This window comes from Chiloscyllium plagiosum, unplaced genomic scaffold (assembly GCF_037043375.1).
Source record: "Chiloscyllium plagiosum isolate Xiang-an unplaced genomic scaffold, Cpla_swu_hap1 HiC_scaffold_1, whole genome shotgun sequence".
NCBI lineage: Eukaryota > Metazoa > Chordata > Chondrichthyes > Orectolobiformes > Hemiscylliidae > Chiloscyllium > Chiloscyllium plagiosum.
Window position 1 is genome coordinate 91,453,976 of NW_028270139.1, and position 17,378 is coordinate 91,471,353.

General features: G+C 38.9%; 1 protein-coding gene across 11 annotated transcripts in view; it reads left to right on the plus strand.

Moving 5' to 3' along the window:
• pde4d (phosphodiesterase 4D, cAMP-specific) overlaps positions 1 to 17,378 on the plus strand; it is a 1,351,522-nt gene that overhangs the window by 1,166,720 nt on the left and 167,424 nt on the right. For 7 of the 11 annotated variants that reach the window (XM_043689292.2, XM_087988820.1, XM_087988832.1 and 4 more), the window contains 2 exons: positions 1,375 to 1,446; positions 13,836 to 13,872. In XM_043689292.2, coding sequence (XP_043545227.1) covers positions 1,375 to 1,446; positions 13,836 to 13,872 — 109 coding nt within the window. Of the gene's footprint in view, positions 1 to 1,374; positions 1,447 to 13,835; positions 13,873 to 17,378 lie in introns of those variants that run through there. The other 4 variants (XM_087988837.1, XM_087988838.1, XM_043689240.2 and 1 more) reach the window with 2 other exon arrangements.

Genomic DNA, 17,378 nt, shown 5'->3' on the forward strand with positions numbered 1-17,378 from the left:
TAAATTGTAAATATTTTGACATTTTCTTTAGCACTGCCAAAGACCAATTACACAAGCCAAGCAGTAGAGCATGAAGGAACTGATCAAATGGCACGATAGGTTTGCAATCTTTGTTAAGTCATCCCTACCATGCAGTTCAGTTACGTAGGTTTGCATTAAGTCAGATCCTCAAATTGTCAGGTTTGTTTGCATTCACAATATTAACAAAAATTTAATGAAGAAAAAATAACTGATAACAACAACTTAATGGTGATACACATAAGTGGACACATCGACACATAGGTGATCAGCAAGAAATTATTATTGAAAGTGAACCAATATTGAATGCATGAGCAATGATATTTTTGTAATGCAATCTGATGAACAGAGTAATGTAACTACCTATTCAATACTTTTGCCAATATTACTTGATTAGTCTAATATTCAAGAGATTTCCAAACGAATGATTACAGTTTATAGATTATATGAAAGCAGGTTAAAAAAGGTTAATTTTCAAATGGAAAAAAGGTAAAGTTGCCATAGTCTTGCCAGATCATAGCAGTGCTCTCTCATTAGAGACAGAGACACGACTGGTGGTGATTTAACCTAAAGGTCACCACACCTCTGGTGAAGGGAGAGGTTGAGAAGAAGAGTCCTTTAAGGTATCCTCAGCCAGTGCAGCAGTGGAACCCACATTGTTGGCATCATTCTGCATCACAAATTAGCTGTATATCACAATGAAAAACAACCCATTTGGGGCAATAATGCACATTGAACAACACATGAACAAAACAAGGTAAAGCAAAATTTAAGGTAAGTTGCATCAAATCTAAGAGGACAAATGGAATTCCTACAGTATGGAAGCAGGCATTCAACCCATCTGGTTCACACTGAACCTCTGAAGAGCATCCCACCCAGAACCCAATCCTATCCCTGTAATCCCACATTTACCATAGCTAATCCACATAGCCTGCACATGCCTGGAAACTATGGGCAATTTACCTTGGCCAATCCACCTAAATTGCACATGTTTGGACTGTGGGAGGAATCCCATGCAGACACAGGGAGAACATGCAAATTCTAACAGATAGTCACCTAAGGGTGGAATCAAACCTGAGTTCCTGGTGCTGTGAGGCAGCAGTGCTAACCACTGAGCCAATGTGCTGTCCACAGTTGGCAGTATAGGTCATATGGGAATTTTGTATTTAATTTGTTGGGACTTTAAAATATTTTTGAAAAAGGCACCAATAGTGGCAGCAGTCTCCTTTAAATATTTAAACCTCAAAAACTAAGATCTGTTACTTATCATTCATTTCTCCCTTTGGGACCCAATGAGATGAGCATCACATATGTCTCCTTGAGATTTTGTTTTCATGCCTTTGTTCCTGTTGATAGGAGTAATCGACATCAGAGACCCAGGTTGGTTTCACGGAGATCAGAACCAGTGCTTACATTGGCGGTAGGAACGTAAGTGAATGTAGTCGTTCTCCCTTACCATAAACACTAATACGGATTAAACCTTTACCTAATTTCCTTAAAAACAATCGCTGTTATCTTTAACCAAATGGTTCACCTGAGTACTTTGCAGAGAACAATGCACGGACAGGTGAAATCACCCTGCTTTTTCCCTTCCTTATTTCCAAATTATTGTGTTTCAGATGTTCCATAAAGACTGAATCATAAACTGCACGGAATTAGTCATATCGTTTTAATGAGTTAATATCTCCAAAGTTCTTTATCGCTTTGACAAGCCAAGTTTATAAATATCTCAGCAAAGGTTGCCATTTCTGAGTCATTATCACCACTAACCTCAGTTACAAAGAAGTGTCAAATTGGATTTGAAACATTAATTTTCTGTTTTTATTTCAGAAATTCAATGTCTGCAGCATTTTATTTTAATTACCATTATTGATTCTATTTTGAATTTTAAGATTTTTTTTCCTTTATATTAGGAACACCATAAATACATTTTCACTTTGTTTTAGAGGTCAAAATGAATTTTTTTTAAGCTACTGCTAAATATATTTTCTTTATAATTATATCAGAAAAGCTTACATTGTTGGCCAAATTCTCCCGAGTTCATAGGTTTCCAGTCCTGTACAGTTGCATAGACGTAGAGTTGCAAAATTAATTTATCACGTCTACCTCAGTACTGGTTCTGCAACTGGGACCATCTACTCTGGTTCTAATTTTCCTGTATGCATTTATATTCTTCCTTTATAACTTCCTTTTAATTTTCATCTCCTCCTCAATAACACTAGAGGTAAAGTAAGCAAGTGACTGCAAATATTTTCAGAGTTCTGCCACATAAGACAAATTTAGATTAGATTAGATTACTTACAGTGTGGAGACAGGCCCTTCGGCCCAACAAGTCCACACCGCCCCGCCGAAGCGCAACCCACCCATACCCCTACATTTACCCCTTACCTAACACTACGGGCAATTTAGCATGGCCAATTCACCTGACCTGCACATCTTTTGGATTGTGGGAGGAAACCGGAGCACCCAGAGGAAACCCACGCAGACACGGGGAGAACATGCAAACTCCACACAGTCAGTCGCCTGAGGCGGGAATTGAACCCGGGTCTCTGGCGCTGTGAGGCAGCAGTGCTAACCACTGTGCCTCCGTGCCGCCCTGCTAAATATATTTAACTGAAGTAGAGCCTCCAGTTCATTGGCTAGGTATTTCAGGTGCTGCTAGATGCTGCAGTTAACTCTTCTAAATTCTTTCATGGGATGTGGGCTTTACTGGCTGGAAAAGTCTTATTGCCTATTGCTGCTGGAGAAGGGGATAAGCTTCCTGCTGCTTGGAACATCCATAGGGCTATTAGGAAAGGAACCACTGGAATTTGACCCAGTGATAAACCAGCAATATAGTTATAAATCATGATGGGGTTTGGAGGGAAAGCTGCAGGCGGTGCCGTTCCTATTTATTCGCTGCTCTTCTCCTTCGAGGTGGTAGAGGTCACGGGTTTTAAGGGTACTGCTAAAAGAACTTGGTTCGTTCTTACAATGTATCTTTTAGATAGTGCACATGGTAGCATGTGTGCTTCAGTGGTGAACGAAGTAAGTGTTGAGACTGACAGATGGGGGTCCCAGTCAAGCAGATTCTATCATGGACGGTGCCAAGACTCTTGAATATTATTAAAGGATGCACTCATCTAGGGAAGTAGAGAGTATTCCATCGCACTCCTGACTTGTGTCTTGGAGATAGTATGACTTGCAGGAGAAGTCACAATTTGTGAACTTCTGTTGTAGGCATTGTATTTTGTAGCCGTTCCAGTTCAGTTTCTGGAGAATAGTAATCCTCAAACAAAAACTAAAATTGCTAGAAAGTCTTAGCAGGTTTGGTCCCATCTGGGGAGAGAAATCAGAGATAATGCTTCGGGTCCAGTGACCCTTCAGAACAAAACTTAAAATGCTAACTTTGACTTCTCTCCACAGATGCTGCCAGAATTGCTGTGATTTTCCAGCAATTCCTGTTTTTGTTTCAGATTTCCAGCACCTGCAGTTCTTTAGTTTTGTTTTGTTGAGTGTAATTTTCAGGATGTTGAGAGTGCAGAATGTGGTAATATAAGTGAACACCTTGGGGCGGTAGTTCAATTTTCTTGTTGGAAATGGTCTTTGACTGGCTCAATGTTATTGGCCATTTACAGCCCAAGGCTAGATGTTGTCCAGGGCTTATTGCATATGCAAAAGAGCTGCTTCACTATGAGGAATTGTGAATGGTACTAAACATTGTGCACTAATCAATGAATTGCCCTTACGATGAACATAAAGTCATTGATGAAGCAGTTGAAGATGATTGGATAGTCTTGAACGTTACAGGACTTTAGTCTGAGGAACTCCTGCAGATGATGAGTCTGAGATGCTTGGTCCTTGGGGCTGAGATTATGCAACCAAAACTGACAAATGATGATCTGAGGGAGAAACTATGAACAGGTGTCAGTGGCATCAAAACCAGGGCTTCCAGCTCCTGGTTAAGCAATGAGTTATTTCAAAACAAAAATAAAATTTTCTTCAACTTCTTTCGACTGTGTTTTGACATAATGATGTCACTTTAATCATATATATTTTAAAAATAAAGCACATTTACCACATGAGCTTTCAGAAAGATGGAGGTCCTTTAACAATTATTTCATGAAAACATAATCAAATAAAACTGCTATTTTCTTTGAGTACAGCTCACATGTTAATGCTGACTGCACAAGTGTGAATTTGCCTGATTGGCATGAACCTTTCACTTTTACGGAATGACAAAATTCGATTCTTCACATGGGCTACCGAGTCAGGCTGCTTAAAAGATCTTGGTCATCTAAGACTTTGTCTCTGTTGTGTTATTAAATTGTAAGCCCTTAATCCCTCAAACTTCATCCCTTAAAATACACCTGTGCCATGTTTATGGCAAATCTCATCAACCCATACTGCTCATCCAACTCATATGCCCTACATACCACCCTTTGCCATTACACTTTTCATCTCAACTCACACAATACAAGGAGCTTATGAAGCATGTTGAAATGAAACAAAATCAAATTCTAAATAGCTATTAAATTGTTCAGTATATTAAAAAAAAATGAAAGCCCATTCCAAGTAGTTAAATCCCCTAAGCATTTCATCCATTATAAAACCAAGCATTTATATTCATTATGTTACATTAAAGACATCTAATCCTTTAATAACCTCTTTGAGCTGCTAGTCAAATTGTGAGCTTACAGCACCCCGCCCATGATAATGCTAAGTTCTGGAAAGCAGTCAAACAGTAATAACACTACAATGACAGTGAAAAAAAGCAAAGAACCACAGATACTGGGGAAATTAAAAATCTAAACAGAAATTGCGGGACAAACTCAGCTGTTCTGGCAGTATCTGTGGAGAGAAAGAAGCAGCATTCTGAGGCAGAGTCACTGGACCTGAAGCGTTAACTCTGCTTGCTCTCCACAGATGCTGCCAGACCTGCTAAGGTTTTCCAGCAGTCCCTGTTTTACTATCCATAATGGCAGCAGTTTGGGTTTGCCAACCCATCTGTTGAGACTGCAAGCATAGGTTTTAATTTAATCTGACAGCAAAAGCAAGTAGGTTTTTGTTTTGAATTTGGAAAGTCGGGACCTTTCAATAACCGAAGAAGGGTTACACCTGAAACAATCACTTCTCCACCTCCTGATGCTGCCTGGCTTGCTATGCTCTTCCAGCCTCCTGCGCATCAACTTTCAATAACTTGTTAGCTTAACAGTTGTACATGCACATTTACCTTTCAAAAACATTTCCATTTCCATCATCAGGTAGTAGATAGCACACCAATTAGTGAAAACTGGGTCCATTTGTCCCCTGCACAGAGTTTAAATGACCAAGTTAATTAGTGATTGTGCTTGTATATTTCATGCTGTTCCCTGTTTCTGCCATCAATGAAATGTGGAATTACAGATCCAATAATTTTTAAAGTTTTAAAATTTTGAGAGTAGACAACTCTGTAAAACCACTCAATTACATAATTCTTGTGACTAATTATTATGTAAAGACCTGAACATGCTCCATGACATCAGTCTAGTGTCTTTACTTCAGGAAATGATGCATAATCAAGGATTATAACAAGAAAAGACAATCTTGCAAAAGTCAGATAACTGGAGTGGCCTGTTTTCATCTGATCTTTACATAAAATTATTTTCATTATATTGCATTAATTTATTATTCTTATACAGACACGTGTGTATGTGTATTGCCTATATGATGGGGTGGCTCGATGGCTCAGTGGTTAGCACTGCTGCCTGACAATGCCCAGGACCCAGATTCGATTCCAACTTTGGGCAACTGTCTGTGTGGAGTTTGCACACTCTCCCCGTGTCTGCGTGGGTTTCCTCTGGTTGCTCCAGTTTCCTCCCACAATTTAAAGTTGTGCAGGTCAGGTGAATTGGCCACGCTAAATTGCTACGATGTTCAGGGGTGTGTAGGTTAGATGCATTACTCAGGTAAGTACAGGGTAGGTGAATGGATCTAGGTGGGTTACTCTTCATAGGGTCGGTGTGGACTTGTTGGGCCAAAGGGCTTGTTTCCACACTATAAAGATTCTATATATAGCAGTTTTATAACAGTTCTATGAAAAGGGGAATGTGTGATTTATTCTGTCAATAGCTGCAATAAGATTTGAATGTGTAGTACAATGCTAGGTGATGATACTGATAAATGTGTGTCATATTAATTAGCCTACAAGTGATTAGTTGTAAAATTAGTTTACAATTTAGTTTGCAATTGGATCACTCCAGCGGACAGTTGCACGTGAGATTATTGTCAAGAGTGTGGTCCTGGAAAAGCACAGCAGGTCAGGCAGCATCTGAGGAGCAGGAGAATCGACATTTCGGGCAAAAGCCCTCTGGTCTCTGATCTCCAGCATCTGCAGTCCTCACTTTTCCCTATGAGATTATTGTTGATTCTTTCCTGCATGAGGTCCATATTTTGGATGACATTAGCATTTCAATATCAGCAATTTAAAAAAGTACATTAATATTAATTAATATGGATTTGTTCCATAGTTTTATAAAACTGTAACATTCTTTGCAATGATAAAAAAAAGATGTAGTGTTAAATAAGAAGCCCTGTACACTGAAAGTGATATTAGAGAAGGAATGGCTTCATGCTTTTTTACACTTCTATCTTTAAGCTGATTGGACCATACCTAATAAAAACTGTCTCTTTGTGCTTGAAATGCTATGTAATGGCTTATGTTTTGTCATTATTTTAACATGGAAAGCTAAAATGTGAACAATGAAATCAAAGAATGAATAAGTGGCTACTAATACGTATTCAAGAGATTCTAAAATGATGAATTGTTCACTCTTCCACTAAATCAGAAGAGAATCTATATTCATGATTTAGATGAAGGGACAGAGGATAATGGGAGTTAAATTCGTTGATGATAGGATGTAGGAAAGTAAATTGTGAGGAGGACATAGGGATGCTTTAAAGGGAGTTTGATTGATTAATTGAGTAAAAATCTGGCAAATGGAATATAATATGGAAAAATGTGAAATTTTCAATTTTAGCAAGCAGGATAAAAGTACATATATTATCTAAATGATGAGACATTGCAAAACCGCTTCTGTATCCTACCGCATGAGTCACAAAATGTTAGTATGCAGGCACAGCAAATAATTAGGAAAGCTCATAGATTTTTTTTAATGAGGGACATTGAATACAAATTAGAGAAGTTACATTTCAATTTTATAGGATATTTGTGAGATCATATCTGAAGAGTGGTGTAGTATTGGTCTGTTTGTTTAAAGAAAGATGCGAATGCATTGGAAGCTGTTCAAAGAAGGTTTACTAGACGAATACTTGAATGGGTAGGATGTCTTATAAGGAATGGTTGGATGGGCTAGGATATTGAAACTCCAAGAACACCTACTGTCATTTCTGAGGAACTTTGAGGTCATGAGTGAATCAAATACTGTAGGACTCCAGTAGGTGTTGACTACACTGGATAGGAGTGGTAGGTTCCTTTCTCTTGAGTATATTAATGAACCGGTTTGGTTTTCAGTTCTTTTTGGTCAATCTACAAAGATTTATTATCAGAATCCATGTATCAAATTCAATCTCACTATCAGTCAGGACAGCAAATCAGAGTTGGTTATTCTTTGTTATGCATCCCAAGAATTTGCCCACAACTAACTTTGGACAAAGAAGTTTTTTTTAAATCTTGAACACAAGAAATCAGAGTAAGTGAGCTCCATTATTGTAATTTTTAATGTTTAGTATTGAATCCAAACTACATTCTACCCATTTCTGAGAGTGAGCTGCTGAGAAACATGTTCACCTTGCCCCAGATGTAATATTGCCTGAATTATAAACTTTAACATGTTGTTTCTACAGAGCTGCATTTTTACTCAAGGTGTTAAAGGCACCTTGAATCATAAGAATCATGTATATTATAGAAAATGTAATTTTTGTTATGTATATTTTCAGTAAAAATAATGTCCCTTTAGTCATGAAATAAAATTGGATTTTCACAATATATGTAATTACAATCATGATTTTGAAGAAGATAATAGCAACAACTGACTTGTTCTCTTCATTTTACATTTGAAAGAGCATTATGTAAATTATATTCTTGAAAATATATTTCTCACATTGATGACTGAAAGAGTGATTTCCTGGGTAACATGTTTTGATAATTTTTCCTTCTCAAGTTGGATAAAACAATAATAACGCATTACTCAAAGTCAGTGTATCTTTTGGCCCTGGCTATGTTTAGAATAAATTTTGCTCAGATCACATTCCTCTTCACTGGAGTCATCACACACGTACCCACGATGCTGCCATTTATCAATTTCTAGAGGAGGCAAGAAAATGCATCAGTGGTATCTCTAACCAGGCAAGATGCCATGTGCAGTGTGTTAGTTTGATGTTTGTTGCTGGAGACTTTTAAGATAACACAGCTCCTTATTTCAGCTGTTAGCTTCAGCCACGCTCAGAAGAGGTATCAGACAGAATGAAATGGTGGCTCTGGCAACTTAGTTGGAGATAGTGCATGTGTTAAAATATAAAGAACAGTAATTCAGCTGGGACTTGATGCTAATGCAAGATGCATTTGTTGATGAAAGTTATATATCTGTATGCACAGATGATCTCTGCATGGTACACTGTGATTATGGGGACTTTATAACAGTGCTTACTTCTATTCTGTGCAGAAGGTTACTGCCTCACTCTGTTAGCAAAATGTCAAAATGGCCCTGCTTGAGCACCCCTGGTATTTTGAGAACAGAAGTGAAATGCTATGGCTTTATATCGAAGGTCAAGACTGTCCCTTGACAATATCCAGATGTCATGAATGCCATATCACTTGAAGACCATCTGAAAGCAAGCCATTAACCCTGTATTGCAACTTGTGTTATTAACAACGATGTTTGCCTTCACTCCAACACTGAAACTGACAGCAGTTTCTTGAGTCTGAGTGTGAACAATTCAGTGCAGAAATTGTTCTCAGTGATGCACAGTTGTTCCACATAGTGCACTATCAAAGACCCAGCAGTCTACAGTCAATTAGAAAGCACTGAGCTGACAAAAATGGGCCCTTTATGTTCACTGTAAGAGCCCATGAACAGGTTACACTTAGTTTAATGTGGTATAACTGGGTCTTTCGCACTGTATGAACTTCATAATTATTACTGAACAGAGTCAGTGTTGCTGAAAAAAAAGTATTTTTTGTGAAATTTGTTTTCATTATGATAAAACAATTACATTTCTAAAATTTAGGAAGCGTGATTGTGATATTTCAGTTTTCAGCTTCATTCCCTGTGTATTTCCCAATCATTTATTTTGCTCTTTATAGGAAATTTAATTCAAGTGAAAAGCTCAGTACATTTAAATCCTGGTTTACTTTGTGTGAGAATGCTTCAATGTGACTGATGACTTACCCTGCTTTGTGACATCACCATTGTCAATATGTTTGGGACCTTTTTCATTTAATATCAGATTATTGCTGGGAACATAAAATTCACAGTACCAGAGATCACTGTATGGTTGGAGGCAGCTTTCTTCAAAGATCATTGGTGAACACTGTCACTTCTGCACTGAATGTTAAACCCAGAGAATAACATTGTATAGAACTGAGAGGACAGAAACAGAGGTTTTTGATACATGCCAATGTTTATTCTCCATTCATGCCTTGTCCCTCCTCCTATCTCTAACCGTTAAATTATATGTAATATAATTTAAGAAGCATGTTCAAACAAATAAAATGCATGCAATTAAAATACTTTTGAATATATCTATTTGTACAATTTGTCCCAGTATAAGTTGCAAACGATTGGGAAAAAAAAATAGAAATGCCATTGATGGCAACTTTTCAGCATGGTTTGATGATTCATCCTTTTTCAGTCATGTTATTCACTGATTCTAAAATCAGGATTTTATAGATATAAAAATGCCATTGTGTTCCTTGAGAAGCGGCAGCTGTAGCTTCATATGCCTGAATTAATTCTCAGTAACCTTCACACAATATCTTGGATGAGAACTTCTAAAGGAAATAACATTTAACAGTGGAACGATGTTATGACCTAGAACAGGGTGTCATGTACATTTGTGAATGTTTCATATTAAAGATATGGAGATTACTGGACTCTTTCTGGCCACTAATTCTACCATGAAAACAGACAATGTACAAAATAATAGCTTCAAAACAATATAACATTATGATAAAAACAGTAACTAAATATATAATACTGACATTTAAATCTCTTATAAGTTTATGCTTACTTTTCTTCCTGTAATTTTGAAGCTTTAAGCGGTTTGGTTTAACTCTTAACTGTTTCTATTAAGTAAGGGTTGAAACTGAAGGAAAACACAAAAAGAGAAACTTAAATAATGCTATCATTTACTTTATGATATAGTTTTGCTCCTTGTTGTGGTTCTGTTCGCCGCACTGGGAATTTGTGTTGCAGATATTTCGTCCCCTGTCTAGGTGACATGCTCAGTGCTTGGGAGCCTCCTGTGAGGCGCTTCTGTGATCTTTCCTCTGGCATTTGTAGTGGTTTGAATCTGCCGCTTCCGGTTGTCAGTTCCAGCTGTCCGCTGCAGTGGCCGGTATATTGGGTCCAGATCGATGTGCTTATTGATTGAATCTGTGGACAGCTGGAACTGACAACTGGAAGCGGCAGATTCAAACCACTACAAATGCCAGAGGAAAGATCACAGAAGCGCTTCACAGGAGGCTCCCAAGCACTGAGGATGTCATCTAGACAGGGGACGAAACGTCTGCAACACAAATTCCCAGCTCGGCGAACAGAACCATAACAACGAGCACCCAAGCTACAAATCTTCTCACAAACTTTGAATAGTTTTGCTCCAATAGAAACCAAGCCACCATTTCATAGAATAGCCCAGTGCAAGTTGTCACATTACCTATTTTGACAAGTTAAAGAATGTTAATTTTCTGCAGCACAAATCTTTTTAATGTGGTTTGCATACCATGATCTGAATATATATTCAAAAGATCAGGATATTAATGTTTATAACTGTAGATCAGTGAAAGGTAATAAGCCAACCATGGTTAACCAAGAAAGTTAAGGATTGTATCAAGTTGAAAAGAAAAAAAACAATGTGGTAAAAATTACTGATAGAATTGAAGTCTGGAAAAGTTTTAAAAATGAACAAAAGATGTTTAAAAATAAGGAGAAAATATGTTTGTGGGCAAATTAATAATTCACTTAAAAATAGACATTACGAGGTTCGATAAATGTGTAAAAGGGAAGAGAGAGGCCATAGTGAACATAGAGAATGAGGCTGGGAAATAATGATGAGGAATCAAATAGTGCCAAATACTTTCAATCAGTTTTCATGGTAGGTAACACAATATTATGAATGCAAAAGTATTTGGGAAACTAATAGGGCTAAAAACCGATACGTTGCCTCTTGTGATATTAAAGAACATGGCCACAGACGTATATACATTGGTTAGAATTTTTAAGGAATTCTTAGATTTTGGAAAAGCCCCAGCAGATTAGAAAATTGCCGATGTAGCACCTTTATTTTAAATCGGGAAGGAGACCAAAAAAAGGGTAACTATGGACCAGTTAGTCATTTGGGAAATGTTATTGTCTATTCTAAAGAATATGATAGCAGAGCATTTAGAAATACACAATATAATCAGCATATCTTCGTAGAATCCCTACAGGGTGAAACAGGCCATTCGATTCATCAAGTCATCATTGACCCTCTGAAGAGCATCCCATCCAATTCCTGTAACCCTGCCCTTTCCATGACTAATCTACCTAGCCTGCACATTCCTGGACATTATGGGAAATTTACCATAGCCACTCCACTTAACCGACATGTCTTTGGAGTGTGGGAGGAAGCCAGAGCACTCAAAGGACACCCACACAGATATAGGGTGAATGTATAAACTCCACACAATCATCCGAGGCTGGAATTAAACTTGAGTCCCTGGAGCTGTTGGGCAGCAGTGCTAACCACTGATCCACCGTTCCACCAGTATGAACCCCACTGTGCCATGAAGGAAAATCATATTTTACAAATTCACCAGAATTATTTGAGGAGGTAACAAGCAGAGTAGATAAAGTCGTCGTAATATTTTTCGATCAGCAATTGGCATTGGACAAGGTATTGCACATAAACCTACTTAATAATTTTACAGCCCATTATATTGGGGTAGTTTATTGAGTATGGATCCAGGATTGGCTAACTAATAGAAGATAGAGAGTTGGAGTCATGGGCGCCTTTTCAGGATGGCATCCTGTAAGTAATGGAATGCCACAGAAATCAGTGATGGAGCTAATGGAGTCACAGTTATTTGTGATATGTATGAATGACTTGAATGAAGGAAGCGATTATACTATAGCGGATTATTCAAAAATTGGTGGAAAGGCAACTAGTGAGGATAACACACAGAGTCTATAAAGGAATCTAGATGGTTAACTGAGTGGGCAAATCTTGGCAAATGGAATATATACAGATAAGTTTTATTCATTCATGAGATGGGAGCCAGCATTGACAGCCCACCCTCATTGTCCTTGTGAAGGTTGTGCTGAACTATCTTCTTGAACTGCTGCAGTTCATGTGTTGTCATCGACCACAATGCCCTTAGGTAGGGAATTCCAGGATTTTGACCCAGCAACAATAAAGGAATGATGATATATTTCCAAGCAAGGAAATAAGTGTCTTGGAAGGGAACTCACAGGTGGTGGTTTTCCCATATGTCTGCTGGCCTTCCGGGCCATGAAGAAGTGGTCGTGAGTTTAAAAGATACTGCGAAAGGATCCTTGGTGAATTTCTCAGTGTATCTTGTAGATGGTACATACTTTGGTACTCCATATTGTAAGTGGGAAAATGTGCACTCTACCAGGAGATTGGAGGAGCTGAATATTATTTAAATGGAAAAAGACTGTAGAAAACTGCAGCACAATGGATCTTAGCGGGGGGGTCATCATGTATAAATCGCAAAGGTTAGGATTCAAGTTTGGCAGGTAATAGGGAAGGCAAATGGAATGTTTATTTTAAAGGGAATGCAATATACAAAGAGGGAAATCTTGCCAAAACTATACAAGACACTAATTAGTCCACACCTAGAACACTGTACAGTTTTGGCCTCATTATCTTAGGAAATATATACTGGCATTTGGATGTACTCCAGAAAAGGTTCACTCGATTGAGAACAATGGGATTTTCTGATTATAAATTGTACTCATTAGATTTTTGAAGAACGAAAGACAACCTTAGTGAAATATATAAAACTTTAGGGAGCTTGACAGGATAGATGTGGTCTAACTAGTCTGCGCCGACCAGCTATCCTAAACTGATCTATTCCCATTTGCCAGCATTTGGCCTATATCCCTCTAAATTCTTCCTCTTCATGTACCCATCCAGATGCCTTTTAGATGTTGTAATTGTACTATTCTCCACCATCTCCTCTGGGAGCTTATTCCACCCTCTGCGTGTAAAGATCAGGAAAGGAATCAAGGATTGTGGGAAAAGGCAGGAGAGTGGTGAAGAGGATTGTCAGATCAGCCATAATCTCATTGAATGGCACAGCAAATTTGATAGACTGAGTGGCCTACTTCAGCTTCTGTATAACATATCTCTTATGATTCACTCTGATGAAAATAAGATACTAGCATATCTGCTCATCAGCCGAGATCAGATTGCCATTGAAGCACGGCCTTTTAGAGTTTCTGGCACTGTGGTTCAATTACCAGATGCATTGTATGAATTCATATTTCATGGAGCATTAAAAGTATTTAAATTAATAATTATTCTATATGTTATGCTTATCACAAGTGTTATTTAACAGCTGCAATCTATTTTGATAAAAGATAAATTATAACGATTAATCTATTCATATTTTGCAGCCATGGAGATGACCTAATAGTGACTCCCTTTGCACAGGTATGTTACATCATGTTTCTTTGGGAGCTAATGATAAAGCGCCTTCAGTGAGTGGTGTGCATTGCAGAGAACATTTTTCTAACAATTCCTTATTAAGGGGCAGCATGTAATATTTCCCATTTGAGACTCCAGTTTGTCATAGGAAGCTTTACTTCAGCTGTTTGGGCAGATAAAAGAACCTGTTTTTACAAGTTTGTATTTTGTTAAGTTACCTATTGTGTGGGTTTACTGTATGCTTTTGTCAAACATTAACTGTCTTGAAGCCAAAATTAGCTGGAGTTATACACTTTCTGATGACTGATAACAGGCTCGCATTGAGTTAATGTGAAAAAGAACAATTTTTTAAAAATAAATTTTTGTTAAAAACATTTTCAAATCTTTTACAAAACAACTATATATAAAAACAATAGCAAAACACAAAAAGATAGATATAGTACAACAATGTCATGTCACAATACTATTAATGATAAACTACCTACTATTCTACTGCTGCCTCACAGCACCAGGGTCCCAGGTTCAATTCCCACCTCAGGCGACTCACTGTGAGGAGTTTGCACATTCTCCCCCGTGTCTGCATGAGTTTCCTCCGAGTGCTCCGGTTTCCTCCCACAGTCCAAAGATGTGCAGGTTAGGTGAATTGGCCATGCTAAATTGCCCATCGTGTTAGGCGCACTAGTCAGAGGGGAAATGGGTCTGGGTGGGTTACTCTTCGGAGGGTCGGTGTGGACTGGTTGGGCTGAAAAGCCTGTTTCCACACTGTAGGGAATCTAATCTAATCTAATCAAGACAAACGTATCTACTTAAATTAGACTACAATCAATTTAAATAAAAACGAAATTAAGCTGAATTCAAATTAGCTTAAATTAAATTATATCACATTACTTTATTCTATTTCACTCACCATGCCTCCACTAAAGCTCCCATCCCCTGGGAGAACCAGTCGTTGTACCTGTATTTTGTTTTCCCCAGCTTCCCCCTGCCAGGGCCCCATGGGCACCCAGACTGATCCCCACGGCTATATCACGGCCCTAATTAATATTGCCGAAAAGTCTGTGTCAATATAATTTAGAAAGGGCCGCCACGTCTTATAAAACCACTCCATTTTGTGATGCACCATATTTGTGGGGTAGTCTTGGGGGAGATGCTCCATCACCAGCTTGCACCACCCCATAAGAACTAAGGGTTTTTCCAACATCCAATTCATTAATATGTTCTTCCTTGCACCATGGGTAAGAATGTTACATAGTCTCTTCTCACGTTCACCCCGAGAGGGAAAATTTGGGAGCCCAGAAAAAGAAATACCGGGCCCTTTTTGACTTCAATTCCCAGGATTACCTTCAGCTCTCTGACTATGGCACTCCAGTGTCTCTGGATCTTGCAACATGACCAATAGCAGTATCTAAGAGGGCCTATAATAATTTTACATTTGGGACATCCTGGAGACACTCCTCTCTTGACCTTAGCTAGCCTCTCTGGTGTCATATGTGCCCTCTGTAAAATCTTCAATTGCATAGCCTGCGCTTCATTACATATTGAGATTTTCTTTACATTTTCCCATATATCTTCCCTTGTTTCTAATGAAATATCCTCTCCTAGTCCCTGATTCCAAGCCCAACAGAGTTTATCCACATCTCCTAAGGCATGCCCTTTCTGTAAATGATATAAAGTACTAACTGAAAGAGCGCCCGTGCACCGGAGCACTCTTTTCTCCACATCTGATTTGTAAAACTGAGCCCGGAGCATGGTCTTCCTACGTATATAATCCCTTATCTGAAAGTACCAGAAAAAGGTCCCTATTAGACCATCCATACTTCTGAGTCAGTTGGCTAAATGACATCAAGACCTCCCCCTTGAATAAATCTCCCAAACAAGAGATTCCCTTGTTCTCCCATACCTTAAAGACAGAGTCCATTGCTCCAGGTTTAAATCCTTGGGCTCCCGCCAATGGCGTAAACGGCGAGGTCTTAAGCCAATTGCCCTCATCTTGTCTCATTAACCTCCAAGCTTTCACCATATTTAAGATGATTGGGCTCTTACACTGCTCTTTCACAGGTTTCATCTTATCCATGAATAATAGAATAACTAGGGGAAATCGTGTCTGCGAGGCTTCAATGTCAAGGCAAATCGACTCCAATTCCCCCCCGTACCCAGTCACCCACATATGATAACAGGGCACTTATTTGATATCTCTTGGGTGGGGGCTGCAACTTAGTAAATTTAATTAGGGGGCACTGTGACACCAAATAAAGGACCCGAGCCAACCATTGAGCCTCCGGAACACTCGTCTGGGTAGCAACAATGGGAGCATTCTCATGAGGTACAACAGGCGAGGAAGAAGATGCATTTTAATCAGGGCTGCTAGGCCTAACCATGATAACGGTAATCCTTATCCTCTCCAGTAATTGTGCATAGTTAGCTTTATACACCTGGTGGAAGGCAGGGGTAATAAAAATTCTCAAATATAAAAAACCTTTTGACAACTATCTAAACAAGAACTGCCTTCCACTAATCCCCCCACTGGCATGACTTTCGATTTTGTGAAGTTGATCCTGTATCCCGAAAAACTGCCAAATAAATTAATTTTTTGAAACAGTTGAGGAATAGACTCCTCCAGATTGGCCAAGAACAAAAGGACATCATCAACCTATAGGATGATCTTACACTCTCCCATTTCCACCCTTGTCGCCACAATTTCAGGATCCCTCCTGATAGCCTCGGCTAGCGGCTCAATTACCAAGGTAAATAACAGCGGTGAAGAGGACACCATGTTAGGTACCTCTTCCCAATATTAAAGTTATCCGACTTGGTGCCGTTTGTGATGACAGCTGCCTTAGAATCATTATATAACACTGCCACCCATCTGGCAAAGGCTACCACAGTCAAAAGTGCTCTAGGACCCCAAACAGGTAGGGCCATTCGATGCAGTCAAATGCCTTTTCCGTGTCTAGGGAGAATACCAAACCCCGGATCAATTTTTGCTGGTGGACCTGCATTATGTTCAGTCCCCTCCTGATGTTGTTGGAGGAGTTACGGCCCTTGATAAAAACCACATGATCTTCTTCTATAATATAGGGCAACACCCCTTCCAACCTCAGGGCCAGCACCTTTGACAGAATTTTAAAGTCTACATTCAACAACGAAATTGGTCTGTAGGAAGCACGTTCTTTGGGGTCTTTCCTCTCCTTTAAAATGAGGGAGATATTCGCCTTCCTAAGAGAGGGCAGAAGACAATCCTGTGTATATGAATAGCTATACATCCCCAAAAGTGGCTCCATCAACACATTTATGAATTCCTTATAAAATGCACTCGGGAATCCATGTGGCCCCGGTGCTTTGCCACCCTGGAGATGCTTTATTGTTCCCTGCACGTCTTGTATCGTCATAGGCGCATTTAACAAGGAGACTTGTTCCGCGTTTATACTGGGGAGGTCCAGGTTCTCAAAAAAAGACTGCATTCTCACTGCACTGTCTTCGCCACCCTCCAACCACTATAACACTGCAAAGTA